The sequence below is a fragment of the Saimiri boliviensis genome, chromosome 5, assembly GCF_048565385.1.
Source record: "Saimiri boliviensis isolate mSaiBol1 chromosome 5, mSaiBol1.pri, whole genome shotgun sequence".
In the NCBI taxonomy this organism is placed as follows: Eukaryota; Metazoa; Chordata; class Mammalia; order Primates; family Cebidae; genus Saimiri; species Saimiri boliviensis.
Genome location: NC_133453.1, coordinates 136,075,901 through 136,098,279, shown reverse-complemented (window position 1 = coordinate 136,098,279; position 22,379 = coordinate 136,075,901). Strand labels below are relative to the sequence as shown.

Sequence of the window (22,379 nt, the reverse complement as noted above, 5' to 3'; positions counted from 1 at the left end):
TTTTTAAAAACATTTTTATGTAAATTTTTCTTCACGATGAATATGTATTGTTTTATAAAAACGATAAGGTCATTTTTCCTTCGAAACCATGACACCGGAGAAGAATGTCTGATGTTGCAGAAAAGCCGTCAGAATGATTTAGAGGAACGAGTGGGTTCCTAAACAGAGTATGTAGTGAGATCCAATTTTATTACTTTTTAAAAATCACAGTAGAACATACTGCAGAGAGGCACAGGCTAAGTACTTTGGATGGGTTCTCTCATTTGGTATTCACAAGATCGCTGAAAGTATAAATATCATCCCAATCTTAAACATGAGGAAATTGAGAATTAGAGTGGGAAAGCAAAATGCCCAAAGCCACACAAGCCTAATCAGCCACAGACAGGGACTTCAAAGACCCCAGAGCCCACGTCCTTACCACTGTGTGGGCCTGGAGGTCATGTGTCCATGGGGGTAGATAGAGAGACTTAAAGGACCCAAACCACAAGGCTCACAGTTTATCTCCAGGTCCTTTGAATTACAGGTGATTTTTTTAATGTTATCTATGTTTATCAGTATTTTCCAAATAGTCAGCACTACATATATTCCTTGTATAATAAGGAAAACAGTAATGTCTCTTTCTACATATATACATAAAAGCTGACCAGGAGTGGTGGCTCATGCCAGTAATCCCAACACTTTGGGAGGCCAAGGCAGGCGGATCACCTCAGGTCATGAGTTCGAGACCAGCCTGGCCAACATGGCGAAACCCCATCTCTACTAAAAATACAAAATTTAGCCAGCCATGGTAGTGCATGCCTGTAATCCCAGGTACTCAGGAAACTGGGGTGGGAGAACTGCTCAAACCCAGGACGCAGAGGTTGCAGTGAGCCAAGTTCACACCACTGCACTCCAGCCTGCAGCCTGGACGACAAAGTGAGACTCTGACTCCTCAAAAAAAAAAAAAGGTCACAAGCATGAAGTTGAAGTTCAATTCAGCACTAAATCTAGGTGATGAATATATAAAGACGCAGACACAGGCTGCTCACAGGGCTTTCCAGCCGGCTCAGGCAGTGCTAGGATCGGCCGGCCACAAGCTTGAAGCAAGAGTGCAGAAATGCTTCCTGATCTGACTCACACAACCTTCCACACAGGCCTTGAAGCTGAAAGGAAACCACCTGATTCAATCCTCCAGCGGCCTCCCAGTCCCCGGCTCACCTGGGGTCTCATCCAAGTTGCCACACAGCTCCACTCACAGGCCACCTTCCCTCCAAGGCCCCAGTGACTACCTATTCCAGGAGGAGTGGTCCCTCTCAGCAGCCTGCCAAGCTCTTCCCAAGGAGAACAGGAGGGGAAGTTTGAAGGGCCTCCATCCAATTTTTAAACTGTAAACTGCACACCCACTTTTTGTTTGGAGACATTTCCTGTGTGTGAACACAGTTTGTTCTGTTACCAGCTTTAAAGTTATGCAGAACTGATATATCTGAGGCCAAGCAAAAGTGTTTAAAAAAAAAAAAAAAGTCAAATATAATAGGAACTTTCCTAATGTTAGCTTAATTGCAGAAATCTGATTTGTATATATGCAAAAGAGAGGTTCAATACAGAGGTGTCACTGTGTCCTCAGGGCTGGGACCCTATTGTTCCCCTCCTCCCATGTGACACCCATCCTGGGGAGCACGGTGTCGCAGTACAAGAAGCATTCTGCATCCTTCAGCCCCTTGGCCTCCGCATGCAATGAAGCCATGCTTGCTGCTAGCCGAGTCTGAGCATGCCCTGGGTGGAATTCCCTCCACAGACTGGCAGACTGACTTCCAGCCACATTTCACCACACCACTTCAAAGCAACGGAGGAGGGGCAGAAAGATCCAAGCCTGGCCAAGAGAGATGCCGACAGCCTCCGCGCTGCTAACTGGATTGGCATTCCGCAGTGCCAGCCCTGACATGCCCCTGCTCTAAGCCTGTGGCCAGCCAATCCCAGCACTGCCTGAACCAGCTGGAAAGCCCTGTGAGCATCCCGTGTCTGTTTATACATTCATCACCCGGCTCTCATACTAACTTGAACTTCAAGTTCATACTTGTGGCTTTTTTTCTTTTTCTTTTTTTGAGAGAATGGAGTCTAGCTCTGTTGCCCAGGCTGGGAGTGGTGGTGTGATCTCAACTCACTGCAACCTCCGCCTCCTGGGTTCAAGCAATTCTCCCACCTCAGCTTCCTCAGTACCCGGGACTACAGGTGTGCACTACCAAGGCCGGCTAATTTTTGTATTTTTAGTAGAGATGGGGTTTCGCCATATTGGCCAGGCTGTTCTCAAACTCACGACAGGGTTTCCTGCCCTCCCCTTCTCCATCCTGCCTGCCTCCTATGACACTCCACAGCCACAGTTCCACAAGACGTCTTGCTTCCCTTGGCTCTATCCCCAACCAAGCCTGAGAAAATTATTTTATATCTCCAACCAGTCTACCCAGGCCCATCGCCCACCTTGGCCCAATACTTTGCTTCTGTTTTTAGTCTGGTCTATTGTAATACGACTAGACCAGATGTGAGCATTCGAGAGGGCTTGGCTGCCACCTGGCCCAGGACCTGAAACGTCCCAATGAATGAGTCATTAACGAAAAATTATAAACATGCCATCTCCCTGGCTAGGATATATCAACCCCATGAGGGCCAAGAACACGCCTTATTCAACTCTACATTGCTTGCAGCACTTAAGGAAGTTGTCAAAGTTAATTAGTTTGGCAGACATCAGGCTGACTTTTTTTTCAAAAAAAGGAGCCTGTGCCGAGAAATTCTGAGAACCATACCACTCCCACCCCCACCAAAAAAAAAAAAAAAAAAAAAGAAGGGGAGGGAAGAGACGAGGATGCAGATATCTGGTCCTAACTGAAAACACACCTGGCCTAAACGGAGCCTGGCTGGCACGGCACACAGTGATAAAGTCACTTTTGGTCTCACTGAATCGGACAGGGCTTCAGGAAGGAGACAGAGCCAGCTGGAGATTTTAGCAGCCCTGACTCCTGCTAAGGAATCCTGGGCGTGAGGGGTAGACACACGGATGAGAACCTATATACCTACACGCGGTAAATCCACGCATGCATAATGCTCACCCACATATCTGTCTAGGATTTTCTTTTACATGCATTCTCCTTAATCAGATGACGTGATTATCAGTCCGATCCCAGCATTCAGCTAGGCCCAGAAAGAGAAAATGAAGTGTTCAAAGCTACCCAATCATCCATCTAGAAACATGGTTACCTTCTCACAGAAAGGAAACAGGGACTGTCGGCATTTCTGCAGAGACTGAAATGCTATCTTTGGGTGTGAAAAGCCGACCATCCTCCTACCTCACCCAAACGCTGAAGAAGACAGAGTTTGCCTCTGTTCTCTTCAAACACACAGACTGTTTTAGGGTCCTTTGCTCTTCTTCTCTGCTGTTACAAATTGAATTGTGTCCCCCCAAAAAGATACACCGAAGTCATAACTCTTAGTGCCTGTGAATGGGACCTAATTTGGAAAGAAAAACTTAGCAGAGGTAGGCAAGTCACAGGAGGTCATTGGGGTGAGCCCTAATCCGGTATGACTAGTGTCCTTGTAAGAAGGGGAGACAGAGAATCGGGGGGAAATGCCATGTGAAAGCAGAGGCAGAGATGGGAGTGAGGCTGTCACGAGCCAAGGAATCCAAGGACCCCCAGCCACCTCCAGATGCCAAAAAGAGGCAAGGAAGGGTTCTCCGCAGGGTCTCAGAAGGAGCATGGCCCTGCTGACACCCTGACCTCAGACATCCGGCCTGCAGGACTGTGAGACAATACATCTGTTGCTTCAAGCCACCCAGTTTGTGGTAATTTGTTATAGCAGCCAGAATTAATGAATATACTTGGTTTTTTTCCTTCTGAAATGCCCATTCATCTCATCCACCCTCCCCCTCCAGATCCATGTCCACCTCACTAACAGATAAACTGTCCAAGTCACTTTCTCACTTATAATATGACCCAATTTTGGTCTAACATCTGAGATACTGAAAATGCTATGGAATAACCCTACTGTCCTATGAACTCTACAAAAAGGAAAGGTTTAAATAAAATACGAAGGCCCCATTGGCTCCTGCTCCCAAATAAAGTACCATAGAGCTCAGAATTCGTCCAGGAAGGTAGTAATCACATACAGTCTGTGATGACCGGTGGAACTGGATCTGAAAGGCTTGGAAGAGGCCACCCAGCTCCATTATTCGCTGGATGGGGACAGCGGGTGGCCAACCATGGAAGGAGCAGAAAGGACACTGCCCATGGCAAATGCCTGGCATGATGGTCCCACTCAGGAGTGGCCTGGGCCGTGCCTCCCAGAGGCTCCACCCATGTGACTGTGACGTCCCGTCAGGACTGGTGAGGCCTGACACTGTTGGGGTCAGGGACCAGTGGAGGGAGGTAGGAAGAAAACAACCAACCAGGAGGCGACAGAGTGGAAATGAACACCTGTGACCATTCCAGTCCGGCTCACTGGGTGCAAAACGTAGCCACCAAGGTGACAGACTGCAACCCTCAGCTTCCTTTTGGGGATCTAGAACGTTTCACTTGTCACACAAAATAGTTTCCCTGATAGCCTAGGTGCCACAAGCTCTGAGCTATTTTTAATCACCTCCCTGTTACTGTTATTTTTAAATGCAAAAGTATTCCCCAATGAAATCTTAAGCATCATAAATATAAATGTAATATATAATCTATTCAGTACATTAAGGATAGCTAGGGTGCCTCTTAGAAAACATTAAGCCTATTTAGACCAAAAAAAAAAAAAAAGGGACATTTTCAAAGAGAATGAGAGAAGTGATTTTTCCCAGTATTCACCAAAACAATATTTTTATTTACACTTGTTTACAATCATCATTTCCAAAATTAAAATCATCAGTTGGCTTTGCATCCTGGCTTCTCACCTGCCTATACCTGCCAGCAAATGTGGGCTGGCTCCAGAGGGTGGGGCTGTGCATTTGGGCAAGTGATTCAATTCTGTGCCCTGATTTTGCCTCTCATGAAAGCAACAAATGCAGAGATCCTACAATGATATACTTAAGAAGAGCTAAGAACAGGCCAGTCTTGGGACACAGACACCATGTGCCTGCTGGACAGTCAATTCCACATGACCATCTCTAGAAACTGAACAAGGTTGTATATGGATTTAGCCCAAGCACAGCTGGCTCCACGTGCCCCTGTGAGCCCAGTGCAGCAAGGAGATCCTCCCCATCTGCTTCCAGCAAGTGCATGCTGCAAAGCTGCAGGAATGCTCACTGGCTTTTTGATCTATTTATACGCGTCTCCTTGATGCGGATACACAGCTTGCCAAAGGTAAAGGAATGGTGCTAATGTATGGTTTTTGTTTCCAAAAGACATCCTCCCTTCAGCTGGCTGAGAAACTGTCATTGGCATGTTAAGCCTCCCAACCCACGTGAGTGTTTACCAGCACTGGAGAGATGACACACATACCACACAATAAGTCAGAAGTCTTGCCCTCAATTTTCTGCGTAAGGACAGGAGAAGATCATCTGAAGCTCTTCTACATCTATTTCACGGGTCTGGCTCCCTTTAAGTTTCTTCTCCTCAATCATCACTCTGGCCAAAAAAAAAAAAAAAAAAAAAAAAAAAAAAGTGCTCCTTTCCTACATTTCAGGAGGAGGCTGGGAATCTGCATTTGACCGAGTGGTGTGTTGTGCAGCCCACGCATGTGTAGCAGAGGATGGTGTGATGTGCCACACTGGAATACATGCTGGTTATGCAAATCACCTCACAAGACACAGCAAATTCCCCGTGCTATCTCAGCACCACTTCAGGAAATGAAACGGCCAAAGGATGGTGTCTGTCACCACCGGAAGGGGTTGTACTGATGGCAATCCCACTACAGTGCACACACAACCTCAAAAGCCAACCTGAAGGAAGGCCTGCCCTCCACAACCTTGAAGGCTGCAGTGACCACAGACCCAGGACAAGCCTCCTGTCCCCCTAGAGAGAAGGGTACTTGTGCTGATGCCACGTCAGCCGAGTTCCAGGGGGACAGCTCTAGGTGGCTCTGTGGATCTACTTTAAACAATTCTCAGACTGAAAGCCAACAGAGAGATTAACTAATCAATCCCATTGATTATTTTACAGGTTGGATCACCATAATTGGATCTTACATAATAAACACATATGGGTCCACGCTGCTTAGAAATTTTCCTCTTCATTAAGGGAATTCTTAGCAGAGTAAACACAAGACTTCAGGTGCTGTATTTTATAGCTTATATAATCAGTAGAGGGCAGCTCTCCCAATTTCAACTTGCTTATATTCAAGGTGGTAATTTCTCCTTCTAATCAGCTGAAGTTGGGAGACAAATTGAACAATTAGAAACAGCCCACCTATTTTACATAAGCCTCTTGCAAGGAGGGTGAAGGACAATAGCCATTCCCATGAGTATTTCACAGTAGTCTTTAACTGAGAACCACCATTGTGACACTTCTCCCTACAATCAACCGTGCAAGTGCAGAAACGGAGGTAAAAATAATCACTTGTAACTTCCTCAAGTTCCTGTAGTTATGAGGGCAGTGATTTCACTTGCCTTCTATTATTTTCTCCAGAACTATTTGTTGAAAGCCTGATCAGCCCCTGCTCATTTCTTCACACTCTGTACAACTAGAAACGTGGGTATAAGGATGGAGGGAGACCCACAACAGCCTTCAGAGCTACCAAGAAAGTCTCAAGGGCTACCTGGACAGGTTCACTATCCAGAGACCCAAAAGTTGTCCCAAAGGACCACCTGCCAGAACAAATGTAGTCACATCACTGCCTACTGGGATGGGTTGATGGGCAGAGCCTGTTCCCGGGATTTTCAGAGGGTAAAGATTTTAACAAAAACCAATGCCAAGGCTGAGGTGAGTCAATCACTTGAGGTCAGGAGTTCAAGACCACCCTGGCCAACATGGTGAAACCCCATCTCCACTTAAAAAATACAAAAAAATGAGCCAAGTGGTGGCACGCACCTGTAGTTCCACCTACTCGGAAGGCTGAGGCAGGAGAATCGCTTGATTCTGGGAGGCAGAGGTTGCAATGAGCTGAGATCATGCCACTGCACTCCAGCCCGGGCCACAGTGCAAGACTCTGTCTCAACAACAACAAAACAATTTTTTTTTTTAATGTTAAGAAAGTAAGACTTCATCATTACAGTTAGTATGCTAAGCCCATTACCAGATAACTTAAAATGCTACTTGACCTATTACATCCCTGGATAGGAGAGTACTCAAGAGACATGGCAGGGGTATTTATAAAGGAAATCATGAGGGCAAAGGAGAAAGTGAGCTCACACTTCTTTGCCCCCCATTAAAAAGGTAAGGCTGGCAAGGCACCTTGGCTCATACTAGCACTTTGGGAAGCCAAGCCAGGTGGATCACTTCAATCCAGAAGTTCAAGACCAGCCTGGGCAACATGATGAACACCTCACAATCCAAACCCGCTGTCTCAACAAAAAAATAGAGAAATTAGCCAGGCTTGGTAGTATGTGCCTGTAGTCCCAGCTACCGGAGAGGTTGAGGTGGGAGGATCGTTTCACCCTAGAAGGTTGAGCTGTGATCCTGCCACTGCACTCCAGCCTGGACAACAGAGCAAGACCCTGTCCCAAAACAAACACAACAAAAGCAGGGCTATGGCAACCTGTTACCTTTTGCTTTTAAATATTTTCAATGTGTCCTGACTGGGAGGGATAAGCAGAACTTTTGTCTAAGTCCAAGAAACTACTAATGACCAACTATTCTACATTTGAAGAGGAATACCCCGTCCTATGGGAAATAGCTAGGTTAGTAACACCGTTTTTACCAAAGAATCAAGCTGCTAAGTCCTCAGTTAGGAAGGGCTTCCCTTTTGAGAGGCACTTAACTCAAACCACAAAGAAGAACCGAAATAAAGAAATTGGGAGTCACCAACTGCTGAGATTCTGTGCACATCCAAGGGGATGTTGCCAGTCTCTGTGCTGTCACGGGAATGCACCAATGAAGGCTCCCCAGGCTTCCTTACTCCACAGCTGTGGCTGCACAAGATTCAGGGCTTTGGACACAATTCCTTTCTCAGCAAAGGCATCAGCATAACCTGGCTTTGGGGCTCCGTGGTCTTCTGAGTACAGATTCTCTCCTGATGCCGATGGCATTGGAAGATGAATCTAAAAACTCACCTAAAACATACACGGCCACCTGATTCACTCAGAAAGATCCAGTTCATCCTCTATCCTTCCTAAGGACAGGTGTGACCAGACTGGGGTCAAGAAGGCTACTTCTAAGACCACAGATGGAACAGGAGTGGTGTTATGCAGAAGGTATATCCATCAGCTGAGATGGCCAAATCCACGGGACAGGAAACCAGACTGGAGGAACAGCTCCCTTGTTCTGCTTATGAGAAACCAAAAAAAAAAAAAAAAAGACCAGGACTGGGGAAATGCCCACAGCCGCACTTGCCAGAGTTCACTTAATACTGCAAGAGAACACGAGGTGAAGGCAGCGGACAAGGCGTGAAACCTGAGCCTTTCTCGGCAACCGAGGCTAAGCTCTGCAGAGGCACGTTTTATACAAAGCCACCTGGAGGGCGGCATATGTCCACAACATATGTCCCTTCATCCTCCCGCTCCTGACACCCAGGCTCCCTCGAAGTGGTCACTCAGCCTTTCAGCCAGTGAAGCAGAGCAAGCTTCAGGAGCCCAGATCACCAGTTAATGAAACAGAAGCTTTGGCCTCACACAATATTGTAAACCCTCAGGTCCCTGGGAGGGACTTTTGTCCATGCTAATGTCAACAAGCAGGGTTATAGCATTACTGTTAAAGCAACAGTGGAATACGGTACCCTATGGGAAGTACTCTTATCACATGACCATCTGTTTCAACCTCACAACCATCTGTAAGACAAGCTCTATCATTATCTCCATTTTTCAGATGAGGATATTGAGGCTCCAGTAAGTCAGGTTGCCAGGAGCTGGGAAGTAGCAAGTCTAAGTTCAAATCCAGGTCTTCCAGCTTCAAGTCCAACACTCTTTCCATTCACCCTCAGCCTTCAGCACCCTGTGGCCACAGACCACACACAGCAAGAGATACTGAGGACCTCCCAAAGTGAAGTATCAGGGCACCTGCCCCTCCAAGCCAGTCCTGCCTGCCCTGCTTTAACCTCCTTGAAGGACCCACAGACTGTAAATGATCAGCATGAATCGCCATTCCAACAGTGCGCTCTTCTCCCAAGTGACTAATTTACGGCATCTTTAAGATGAAATGGACTGCTATATTTACAAGGGAATACACGGAATCAGCAACCGATACTTAGTTTATTTCTTGCCCTTACAAACTTTTTACCTCCAAGACAAAAATGTTTATGCACAACAGGAAACTACTTGACTATACAATTCACTAAACCAAAACCAAAATGTGATTGAAATAATCTTATTTCTCATTGGTTGGGGCTACATAGTTACTTTGTGGTAAATATGCATAACCATATTATTATTAATAGCAATAGCTAATATTTCCCTGGCACTATGTGCCAGGTATTTTTCAAGGGGCTTTACAGGTACTGACTCAGTTAATCCTCACTGCAAAATTGAGGATGGGTACTATTACAAGCCCAATTATAAAGTGAAAAAGTGAGGTACAGAGAGGTTAAGTAAACAGCTCAAGGTCACAGAGTAGCAAGGGGAGGACGCAGGCATGGATCCCAGGCTTCTGGCACTCATCAAATAAGCCACAGACACTTGCCATTCTCCAACTTGGGATTTTAATCAACTTGGAGTTTTAACCATTAAGCAATAATCTATCTCACGCTAACATATAAACACCTAGGCTACATAAAATACAGGTGTCTTTGAATCACATCAATTCATTTATCCTATGAACCAAGCTCCATGATTCCGCTGTTGTTTCTGTTTATACGTATCTTGCAGATACAGACATAGAAACAGAAAATAAAAATAAATTAAAAGAGCAAGGATGCTATCTTTCTGGCCTATAGATTACCAAAGGCATTTCTGAGAGGCAAGAAAATACAGAGGCTTTCTTCAGGGGAGAATGGGTTCCAAATCCATGTGTCAATCACACCATCAAAGTTACCACCGAAATGTCGCTTCCCGCCTCCAAAGAGCATGACATCCAATATTAATCGTATGCAACCCTGTATGTGAACATGTATGTAAATACACAATGCATACAGCACTGTACAGAGTAGAGTGCATATGCAAAAGAGAAGTACTTTGACTCCACTTTGTAGAAACATGCTTATGAAATGATGCATGTAGTGAAATCTGCGCAATCTAGCAGGGAGCTTTATTCTTCACTATTTCTACATGAAACGCAGGTGCAGCCTTAGTTTTGCAATACTACACTTACTCATCCAAGCCGATCTGCTGAGAGAATACAGTCCCTGATCAATGTAGCACCTCAAAGTTTGCTTTTAGGCGTGCAGAATAATTTCAGAGACCCTGTCGGTGAAGCTGCCTCTGCCCAGCGGTTCACCAGTGACTTCGTGCAAGAGGAAGCCCACGCGGCGTAATCCAGAATGTGATTCCGGCAGCAGGCAAGATGCACTGCAAATGCTGAGCAATTGGCTAGCAAGGTGGTGCCGCTGTGGGGCAGCCTCCTGGTGCTCCCTTTCATGTGGTGTCTAAAACTGAAACGAGGGGAAGAATTAACAACATGCAGGAAAGGGCCCTCGCTCATTTTACAACTAATTCAGTTTCTCCTACTGTAAAACACACCAACAAAAACTCCCTCAGAAACAAAGATATAAACACAAAGCTCCCTGAAAAGAATTTTCGGAAATACATTTCTCCCTTAATAATTATTATTAACATTTTAAGCCAACCTATAAGGAAAAAAAATCAAGGTGATTTTATTTCTTACTACCTGGGGCTACATAGTAATTATGGAAATGGCAAGGAATTTGTCACTTCGAGTAACCCTAAGTGTATAAAATAATTTGATTAAGTAAAATACGGTTACCTTAGTCATCATACTAATTTGACAAGAACTTTAAAAACGTCTCTGTCTGTTGAAAATGTTAACAGATAGTTTCCTCAGCTGTCTGCTTCTGGGTTGAACATGCAAAAACTCATCTTCAAAATGATGCTTCTTTAGAAAAAAAAGGAATAACAAATCTGCCTCACCCATTAATTGCAAGCCCACTGACTGTTCTCAGGCTGAAAAAATAAAAAGTTTGACTACAAAGCAGTGAGATAGAGCCTCATTAACCACACTCAGTCATCTGTGTCATTATTTTGTTACCACAACCTCAAACTGACTTTTCTATAATTCTAAATAGGGAAATATCTACCCCTTGCTCATAGGAACTCCCTTTGTGCCCCACCCAGGAAACTAGACTGGCCTTTTTTCAGTTTTCATCCTGAGGAAATTCAAATGCATTTGTATTTACACCTCAATCTCATCGCCGAGAGGTGTCAGAGGTTTTAATTTCCCGTACACACCTTTATCTACTCCAGTCCTCAGTAATTTGATACCACACAGAAACCTCTATCTGCAGGGCTACCCTCAGTGAATGGCTTAAAACATTTTCGTGGAACCTTCTCGGTGGAAGAAGCAAGGTGAGGGGTGCGGCGTTGTGGAGACATTCATGTGTGATTCTCATACTGGAATCTGAAGGTAGTTAGGACTTCTTGGGTTTTGTTTTTAATCCAAACAATGGGAAAATATATAAGGATAAAATTGCATTTGAAGTTATGATCATTTAACATATTCATATTACCAAGCCTATGATACAGAAAGCGGTTTCTTTTTGTGTTACAAAGGTTTAATTTTACCTAAGGCAGTTACTTAATGTGATTTTTAACCCTTAAAAAAGTGGAGATGTAAACATTTGTTCATAATGCCATGAAAGCACTTTCTTTCCCCTGAGGAAAAGTGAATTTCTTATCAGAATATCTGGCTGGCCTTGTAATCTAAATTAAAATAAAATTTTGGAGAAACAGAAAAAAAAATCATTTTAGTGGGTCTCCGCAAAGCCCAATAAACACACACAAAGTGAGCTCCTCACCATGTAGTTCTCATGCGCCTGCATCTTCGATCAGCCCAAGACTTACGTACATGTTACATCCTTGCAAACAGGACTGGAGCCACTCGAAGCAAAGACCCAAGAAGAAGAAAATGAAATTGCATTCTCTGTTCCATACACAGTGACCATCAAACTGAGCGGCCTTCTCCTCTTATGCTGCAAAGATTATTTCATAGCCAGTCAGGAAGTTGAGGTGACTGTGACAGAACACCCCTGTGACTATTGGCTTATCTGAAGCATGGTTTCCAGGTAAGACATTTGCAACTGTAATAGATTTCAGAGTTCACAGTTGGCCCACGTTGCACCTGGGTTACTGCAGCTAGATCACTGAGTCTGGCTGTCAGGATCAATGTCTTTCTGTACTCCCTGACACCAAGGCAAAAGTTGCAGGTCTCCAGCCTAGCCTAACAATCGATGGCCTTCTCTTATACAATACAGTTTTTCCTTGAGTTTCCTCTCTGGGTAGGTTCCTGGTGGAAAACTAACACGTACGTATATACACACAGACACACCCACACACACACTTTCTCAAACACACACACACACACTTTCTCTCTCTCACACACACATACACACACACTTTCTCTTTCTCTCTCTCTCTCTCTCTCTCACACACACACACACACACACACACGAGTCCTCCTTCTCAAAGTTGCTTCTCAAATCACAGGCAACCTCCTGCTTCAGTTCTGCAGTCAGGAAATCTATACTAGTATCATTCAGAACACCGGGAAGTTTGTCTTTTCAGAAAAAAACAAGGAGGAAATGAAACCGCTAGGTTTTAAGGCACCAGGGGAGATGAAATAAGAAAGTGGACTCTGGGAATCTAATAGGAAACAATGTCTTTGGCACAGAATTTGTAATCACCCTCCTTTCTGTGAAAGGGAGCATTGCCGACCTGTCCCAAGGCAGGTCCTTCCTCAGGTATCTAGAAATGCCTAATCAGAGGGGCTGGCCGATTGCCGGTGTAAGGATCACATATAACGCACACTTAGCAAGCTGACCCTGCCTATGATCCCCTGCAGACACAGGGTCTCAGGCTTCCTCAGAAAACCGTGATGAATTAAAAGGAAGAAATTTGCCTTTCCTGCAAACAGCCTGCAATATTTCATTCTCCAGTTATCCACAGAGAAGACTCGCATGGCTGAAGGAGCAAACTTATTTTCCCCCATCTCCCAAATAACAGATGAAGGGAAAACTCTGAAGTGGCCCAGAAGACCAAAGCCCATAGCAAGCGGAATCAGTCAACCCTCACACGCCAACGATTTATTTTCATGAGACTAGGATGGCAAGGCGAAGTCGAGGGCAACCGGGCAAAGCACAGACCTGAGAGCTTTATGCCTCCACTCCTAGTCATCAAAATGAATCCAGTTTCCTAGGTCTGTCCTCTCCTGGGCCTCCATCTGCTTTCTGCAAGTCACCTGTTGACTCCTGTTACCCTACCCCACCCAACCAGGCTTTCCATCAGCCAAGGCGAAAAAAATCCCAGGATGCCACCACCAGGTGGACTGAATTTCTCCTCTGCCTGTTCTGGGATGAAAGTCAAACTCCTATCTCCTGGGGCCAGCCCTGCCTCCAGAAGTCCACCACTCCAGGAGCACTCTGCTTCTTAACTTTTTAAAGGAGCTAAGCCACTCACCTAGTCGCAGCCCGGCTTCATGTCTTTGTCAAATCCTTAGATCACTGCAACCGAAAAATAATAAGCCCACACTTTTACCATTCCCGGAGTGAAATGTTCTGTTGGTGTTTGCCGCACGTGAATAATGTAGGCCGCTGAGCAAAATTGGTTTGAGGCGAGCAAACCGTTAAAGTGGAGGCAGCTGTTGATACACTAATTACCTCCTTTTAAACACGGACCCGGTGAGGTATTATGTACTTTGCATATGTCTCAGTACAGACCCACATATATTTTATTAATGTGAATTTGCATCTCTGTAACGCATGTGCTTATTTAAATATTTTAACAGTCAAATTCCCCCTAAGGAAGCGCTGACCAACTGACTCCCAAAACACAGCTATTCCTCTCTCTCAAATTTCAAGGGCCAATAGGTATGTAACGGTGTGTTATGTCTATAGACACAATAAGTGCATTTTATAGCACAGAAAATCAATGCTTTTGGCTACAGCGTTCACTTGCAGTCTACAAGTTACAAATGCACAAGACAGAGACAGGGATGTAAACGCTCTTTATCTCAGAAGGAGCAACAGACATGGATTTGATTTTCAAAAGCCCTGAAATTTTGTCACCCCAGGAACAGAGCTGAGTTTGAAGACCCCCCCCCACACCCCTTTCAACCACCAAACTTACTCAACACCAGAGACCAAGCACTCTTATGCTTCCCTTTCACTGTGAGCCCGGAGCCTTGAGAGAGAGTTTATGAATGGTATAGAGCCCCCAGCGTCGGGCCCTCCTTAATTTCACGCCCAGGCCAGGCATCAGGGATTAATCACAGCATTAGGACACACCTGCTTCTATCTCTGGATGTGGTTATTCAACGGCCAAAATCTTGTCCAATTCTCTCTCCATCAAACTTGCTCAGGAACACTCAAAGTCTATGACATTTTATTCCAGTTGCGGGTCAATAGCCAAGTAATGATTAACACTATAAACTCTAAAACTGTTTTTCTGTTTAGACAGGACGGTACTTAGGTGTGGAAGTACGCTCTCTGGAACTCAAGCGGGGACCACCTGAGCAGGGCAAGCGAAAGGGACAAAGTAGGTACCTGACAGTGCTGAGTCATTACAAGCTGTTTCCTCTGAAATGTTATGCACCCATGGGCCCTTTCAGCATCAACATCCCCTTTCTGGAGGCAAATAAAATACATATTCATTGTGCAAAATGGTGCAACCTTCTGTGGGCGACAGGCCACGATGGGGAATTTAGCTCTAAGAGTGGATAGCAGGAACTACACAAACTCGCAGCTGCTCTCCAGGTACCGTAACTTTATCCCAGACGCTGAAAGATGGCTATTGGGATACCGGGTGGGAATATTCCCCCTGCAGCCCCGGCTCAGCTCAGGGCCACATTGGGGCGCATTTTACTCTAAACTGTTACATTCCGCGCCCCCCACCCCCCAAGCCGTAACTGGCGGATGGGGAAAGCGCCCGGAGAAAATGATGCAGAATAGATTTGTTCACAGGAGGATACACTGGAGAGTAGAGGACGCAGGATGCTAACTGGCTTTTCTTCCCATGTGCTGGTCACCTGAAAACCCCGAGGCTCTCCTCTCCAAGGAGACCCCTGAACTCACCGTCTGGCTCCGCTCTTGCTGGGGGAGAGGAATAGTTTCACGCCCACCTGCCGGCCGCCTCTCTCCCCCGGCACCCCCAACCCCAGCCGGGCGCGCGCTAGCTGCTGCCGGCATCCACGGTCCCGCCCGCTCCCCGCTCCCTGGCAGCCCCAGCCGGCAGCTCCCCCGGCGGCCGCCTCTGCACCACTCGCCAACCTCCACGCCGGACCGAGGTCATGCCCGCCTGCCCCAGCGCCCGGCGGCCCCCTCCTCGTGCCCGAGCCGCGCTGGGGAAGGGGCCCGCGGCGGAGTTGGCTCGGGGACTCACCAGGTAGGCGCCCACCGTGCCCTGCGCCAGCATCAGGGCGCACTCGGACACCAGGAAGATCTTGATGTTGGAAAAGCAGGACACCTTCTTTTTCTTCTTCTTGTTCCTCTGCGCCTCGTCCCCCTGCAGCTCGCCGCTCCGGCCGCCGCCCGACGAGCCGCCCGGCTTCTTCCCCTGCATCCTTCCCCCGCCGCCGCCGCCGCTTTCCCGCTCGCCCCGGGTACCCGGGCCGCTGCCGGGCGGGGGTGCGCGTCGCGAGGCTGCGTGCTGTCCCCGCCCCGGGCCCGCGGCGGCCGCCCCCGTCCTGCCTGCCCCGGCTGGAGAGGTGGAAGGCACAGCTCCTCGCCGCCGCCGCGCTCGCCCCTTCCTCCTCCTCCTCCCCCGCCTCCGCCCTCCCCGCGCCTCCTCCTCCGGCTCGGGCTGTGCCAATCACAGGGGCTCCTCGCGCCGCCCGCCGCCGCCTCCGCCGCCCGCCGCTGCCATCGCCCGCTTCCCCTCGCTCGCCGGCCGCGCCTGCTTTCACCCCCTCGGCCCCAGCCCCGAGGCCTGGGCCTGGGCCTGGGCCGCCGAGCGCCCCCGCCGCGCCGCTCCGGTTTGCCCCGGGGGAGGAGCGGGGGCCGGGCTCGGGACACTGAGGGCGGCGGAGGCTGGCAGGGTCGGGCTGCCGGGAGAACTGGGGAGACCCTGAGTCCCGGCGGAGTCAGGGGGCGCCCCTGAAGGAGGGAGCGGGGGGGAGCGGCGCCCGGTTCCTAGGTGGCGCTGCGGGGCGCGGGGCGCCGGCCGGGGAGATGGAGTGCGGAGGCGCCCACGCGGGGCTAGGACCCGGCGCTCGGGAACCCGGGCCAGGCCTCGGAAGGCGGGCTCTTCCCAGGAAGGGAGAATACTAAATACCCAGGAGGGGCTTGGCGCGCGCTCTCATCCGCCCGGGGATTTCTGGGGACAGACGTTGTGCTCCGGAGCTTGGGGAGGTGTCGGGTCAGAGCCGCTTGAGGTTTCTGCCGCCTGCCTCTGCCCCAGCTCTCCCCTGCCAAGGGGCGGGGTGAGGGGGGTGTAGCTGAAAAGGCCGCAGACCGAAGGGAAAGAAAGGGGAAGTTAGAGGAAGACGTCGGGAGCCGAGCGGACTGTTGGTGGCCTGGCCTAGGTATCCAGGCGCTGCAGGATCGCCGCGGACCCAGCAGAGGGCCTTGTCCGGCTCTCCATCCGCCCAGGGCCCCGGGCTGGAGCGCGCAGGAAGCGGCCAACCACAGGCCTGCTGGGTCCCCACCCCTCCCCGGCTCTGTGGCCCTTGTCACCATCCTCGGCCTTGACCTGAATGCCTGGCCCGTGGCAGGCCCTCCTAATCACTCCCCACTCTCAGCGTTACCAAGGAGTGTGGGCCACAGGGCGCCACCAGTAGGATCTGCTAGTTCTCAACTGCAGCGTTTGGAAGCTGACAGGACAGGTACCAGGAAACAGCAGCTCCCACCTGGACCATTGGGAGACTCAACGAATCATTCGAAACGCTTTCCTTAAAAATTCTGTCCAAGAAAATGACCCACTCTCCCAGGCTCCTGTGTCTCAATGCAGGCTCAACTTCGAAACTGAATAGTAATGAACACTACCATACTTTTCCTTTCTTCCTAAGAACTTGAATGAGAATATAGGGTCATGGCGAGAGTGGTGTTGTGCCATGGCATTTAAACATAAACCGCTTCATCCTTCTGTGGCTCCAGACATGATCTCACCCAGGCTTGGTGTCTGGTGTCGCTTTCGGATGCCCCCACCTTGTCTAGGCCACCTCCTATCTGAATTGGCTCCCCCCACAGAAGTCTCTTCCCATTTCCCCCACTTCCTGGCCAGTCCTGCCTTGAGAATCCTTACTGCCCCCTCCTTTCTTCCCCACACCGCCCCCCCCCCTTAACTCAGAGCCAACTTTCCTGCAGAATCTTTCTGCCCTCCCCTTTCCCTCCCCGTCACTTTGCATGATGGGATACCTCCCCACTTCCTCCTGAGAAAACCCTTGACGAGCTAGCTCTGTTCCCTGCCTCCGTGACGAGCTGCAAAGCCAAGCTGAGACTTTACTTGTCTATGAACAGTAACCCCGTCCCTAATGAAATGTTGTGCCGAGTGCCTTATAATCTTCAACTCTTATTTACATTCTTTGGAATAACAAGAGCTAACGCTGACTGTGGCCAGACATCGCTCTCAGTGCTTCACCCGCATTTACAGTGTAATCCTCACAACAATCCTCTAAACCAGATACTGTGATTAGCCCTGTTTTATAGATAAGACAGCTGAGGCCCAGAGAGGTTAACCTGACCAATGTCACTTGTCTAATAAATGGCAGTCTTTGAAAACCAGGGTGTCTGCCGTGACAGCCCAATTGTTTTGTAACTACATACATACTATGTCATATATCATCCAGCGTGGTCCATTTCATGGGGAGGGCAGGACTTAGCTTGTTCCTCTTTTTATAAAGCTGGAAAGAGACAAAACTTGCATCCATGTCCAGACCTTTTTGTTTTTGTTTTTTGAGATAGAATTTCACTCTTGTTGCCCAGACTGGAGTGCAATGGCATGATCTCAGCTCACTGCGACCTGTCTCCTGGGTTCAAACAGTTCTTCTGCCTCAGCCTCCTGAGTAGCTGGGATTACAGGCATGTGCCACAATACCCAGCTAATTTTTATTTTTAATAAAGACACGGTTTTTCCCTGTTGGTCAGGCTGGTCTCAGACTCCTGACCTAAGGTGATCAGCCCACCTCAGCCTTCCAAAGTGCTAGGAATACAGGTGTGAGCCAGCCCTTTTAGTTCAATACCACAACACCTCATGTACAGACTGAGAAGGGCACAGGCTTTTTTCAGCTTAACCATTTATTTTAGATTAAAAAAATTAGCTGTCTTTAGAGAAATCACACACTTTTGCTGCTGGATAAAGGATTTCGGATTAGGGCTGTAGATTCTTCCTATAATTAATGGTAAGCAGCCATGAAAGTAATCCTGTGCCTGAAGCCTTAAGAATCATCAAATTCAGCCTCAGGGAAATCAGGCTGCAGCCTCAGTCGGTCAGAAAGAAGGAATTGAACAAGTTCAACTCCCTTCCTTCTCTGCTCATCCTTTATTTACTAGTAGATCAGGGCTCCAGGGATGATAAGGTGCGTTTATGAGCACCAGGTGCTTCTACTTGGCATTCCCCTAGCCCCATAGGCACACAGAGGATGCAGCAGAAAAACAGTAAACATCCTTGTATTCTATACAGCACCTTCATGCTTATGAAGTACTGCTGTGTTCTATATCTCAGCTGAAGCTCACAACAGGGAGAGCTGGTCTTATTAGCCCCATTTTTTTTTTTTTTTTTTTCAAAAGAAACAACAGCAGGTGGGTTTTGGGAGCTCACCGCCAGCAAGTGGTAGGAATTGAGGCTACATTTGCCACCCCAAATTGGTAGGAGCACCAAGGAGAAAGGGAGGTAGAGGGGCCTTAGCCCTCCCGTGTGCTGCAATGCCCGCTCCAACCCTCCTCTGAAATAGACAGTTGATACTCATGTGAGCAGCAATGCCAGCAACTGGCCTTGGAGAAATGCGGTAACCACCATGCTAGGGCCGTTTTACATGCATCTCGCCCCCTAGTGGTGAATGGTGAATTCAGGACTAGGTCTGTATTATGAATGGCTCTAGAACCTTTGTGATGATTTTAGCCTCTCAACTACTTTCTGTGTTAGGTGACTTTTCAAGATGAAAATATTGCTAAAGACAGCTAAGGCTGTGGTTCCCTGATTCCTTACTTTGTTGGCTACTAGAGGTATTCCAAACATTGAGAAACCAAGTAATCTTAGAATCTGATGTAGGGAAGCTAAAAAGAAAGTGGGGTGAAATGGGACGATAAACTGGCCTTTGGTTCATAAAATATTAATAAGCTGTAGGCAAATGCTTAGTGATTAGGATTTGAAGATCTCTTTTCCCTCATTCTAGAGAAGACCATCTGTTCATGTTTTGTAGGCGAGAAGTGGGTTAACTATAGGGTCATGGAAAGGACGCAACATCTTCCTCTGTTACTGGGCTGGGGCAAGATTTCCCAGCAAGCAGCCTCAGTGTAATTCAACACATTGAGAAATTGCTGTTCAAGTAATTCACATGAACCATCTTTTGCCAGCTTCAGTTTTGTTCATAGGCAAATACAAAGTTGAAAAATAAATGCAAAGAATGATTTCTGATTGTCACTGAGACGGAAAGTAGATGCTTAGATTCTCACCCTGTGGATTTTTTTTTTTTCTGAAAAAGCACCAATCATATATTGTGTCTAACCGAGGATAGAATTGGGGCTATGCCAAATTCTTTGGCTTGAAACTAATATTTGGGCTGAGTGGAAGCTTATTCTTTCTGAGTTTTTCTCTCCCTACCCCCATCTTCCAATTAGCCTGGTCCATATGCCTTTCTACCAGATAGCCTCCGTTTGCTACTCACTATATTCATAGTTTCATATTGTAAATTATACCTTTAATTTGAATGTGCCCTAAAGCTCAGCAAAGAAGCGAAAAGGATAAACATCCGTGTGGATGCAATTCTAAACAATGGTGAATTCAAAGGAGAAACAGAAGGAAAAAAGAAGAGCATTAACGGAAATGGAAAGAATTGACATGAGAAAACCAGGGTTTCAAGAATGTATTATATTTATGGAAAGTGAGTTTTGAGGTAAAGGAGAAAAAATAGAATAAACTTTTCCAAATATTAGCGCATTTGGGGAGAACATCATTTGTACTTTTGTTGATATGTATATAAACAGAATTTGTTTTATCCACATAGACTGTTAGCTTCTTAAGAGTATAGAAAGTGTTTTACTTTAAAAATAAAGGATTGGCCAGGTGCAGTGGCTCATGCCTATAATCCCAGCACTTCGGGAGGCCAAGACAGGTGGATCACCTGAGATCAGGAGTTCAAGACCAGCCTGGCCAACTTGGTGAAACCCCATCTCTACTAAAAAATACAAAAATTAGCTGGGAGTCGTGGTGGGTGCCTGTCTTCCCAGCTACTTACGAGGCCGAGGCAGGAGAATCGCTTGAACCCAGGAGGCGGAGATGGCAGTGAGCTGAGATGGCACCATTGCACTCCAGCCCAGGGGATAGAGTGAGACTCTGCCTCAAAATAGTAATAATAATAAAGGATAATTTGTTTTTCTCAGTGCCTACCAGGCCTCCTGCCAAGAAGCTTAATACCTCTGATTAGAACAAAAAAGACCCAGAAGGTGTCAATGTTTATAGAAAAGTTCCTTCCAGGCATTCTCCCCAGGGACCCTCCTCTCCATCCTCTGTGCAACTATACACACACACCTTCTTGCCGCAGAAATTGTCCCCACGAGCACCTTTCCTGGGCACAATGCCTTTCATCCTCTCTCTCAGAGGAGGGCTTTCGCAGCTTTGCTCCTGGTCGCTGAAAAATGCACATGCACTTTGCTGTTTGGAGAGTTGGTACTGCTATGGAAGGCAAGTGGCATGAGCCGGCACCGGAAGCCCGTTGAAGGCCCAGCGGCATTTCCACAAAGGAAGCATGAGGGATAGAGATTACGTGTCCGAGTATGGTGAGTTCCAAGTTCAGCAGAAAGTGGCCACAGCTGTCTGTCCTCCTGCGGGGTAGTGGGTGCCAGGCCTGTGTACCTCAAGTGGGCATGGTACAATCAGTGTATTAACCCTTGGATGGATCAGAGAGAAAGAAGAGTCTCTGGAGAACATACAAGGAGGCCACGGAAAAAGTCTGCAGGGTGTGGAATGCCACTAGTGAGAAAGAAAACCTAAAGTAAGAGCATGGCTTATAGAGACATCACACACCAGTGAGAGAAAGGTACATTCAGGATACGTTCGCTTCCTGCACCCTGGCTTCCTTGTGCTGTCTCCTTGCCATTCCTCCAGACAGACTCCTCTCCCAGACTATGGCAAGTGGGAGGGGTGAGGAGTGAACAAACAATGAGAAGTCTGTCTGACTTTGATGGCCTGATATGGGTGGGACTCTTATCTCCTCCAAAATTCATGTGTCTCAAACCCAACCTCCAGCACCTCAGAATGTGACTGTATTTGGAGACGGGGCTTTTGAAGAGGTAACCAAGGTGAGACAGGCTCATGTGGCTCCAGCCCCAGAGAACCGTCCTTATTAGAAGAGATCAGGATGCAGATACACATAGAGAGAGGACCAGCTAAGGGTACGGGGAAGGCACATATCTGCAGGCCGAGGAGAGAGGCCTTGAAGGAACCAAAGCTGCCAACGCCTTGATCTTGGTCTTCTAGCCTTGAGAATGCTGAGAGCACACGCTTTTGTTGCTTAAGCCTCCAAGTCTGTAGTAGTTTGTTAGGGCAGCCAGAGCAGACTAAGATGTAACTGTAACCCTCTCCCAGCCCTTCACACACCTTATACTCCTGTGCTTAATTACAGTTCCTTGCGCTCACCATGCGGGTCTCCTCCTCTAAACACTTGCATAGGCTGTTCCTTCTGCTTGGAATGCCCTTCCCTCCCCTTTTCTTCAGTGGGCTCACACCCACTTGTATCTTAAAATCCCATTAATGTCACCCCCTCCAGGAAGTCCTCAGAGAACACTCTCTCACTGACTACCTGGCAGCTCCCTCTGCACCTGAGCCAGCCTCTGCCCAACCTAGCATGGACCGCACTGTGGAGAGCACTCACTGTGCTGCTTTCTCATTAGTCTTTGGTTGGTGCCTTTCATTTCTCTATTTTTGCCTCCTAAAAGAGCCAAGCCCAGAGTGGTCAGTAACTGTGAGGGAGAGAACAAAGAAGTGAGGACACAAGAAGAAACTCTTTCTCACTGGAGCTGCCCAGCAG

General features: G+C 47.6%; 1 protein-coding gene across 3 annotated transcripts in view; it reads right to left on the bottom strand.

Annotated features, from left to right (window-relative positions):
- SLCO3A1 (solute carrier organic anion transporter family member 3A1) overlaps positions 1 to 22,379 on the bottom strand; it is a 547,211-nt gene that overhangs the window by 311,995 nt on the left and 212,837 nt on the right. Inside the window, exon 1 of one of the 3 annotated variants that reach the window (XM_039479925.2) lies at positions 15,578 to 15,932. The exons of 1 other annotated variant lie outside the window; for it this stretch is intronic. In XM_039479925.2, the coding sequence (XP_039335859.1) occupies positions 15,578 to 15,757 (180 nt within the window). In that variant the 5' untranslated portion in view covers positions 15,758 to 15,932. Of the gene's footprint in view, positions 1 to 15,577; positions 15,933 to 22,379 lie in introns of those variants that run through there. One more of the 3 variants, XM_039479924.2, reaches the window with a different exon arrangement.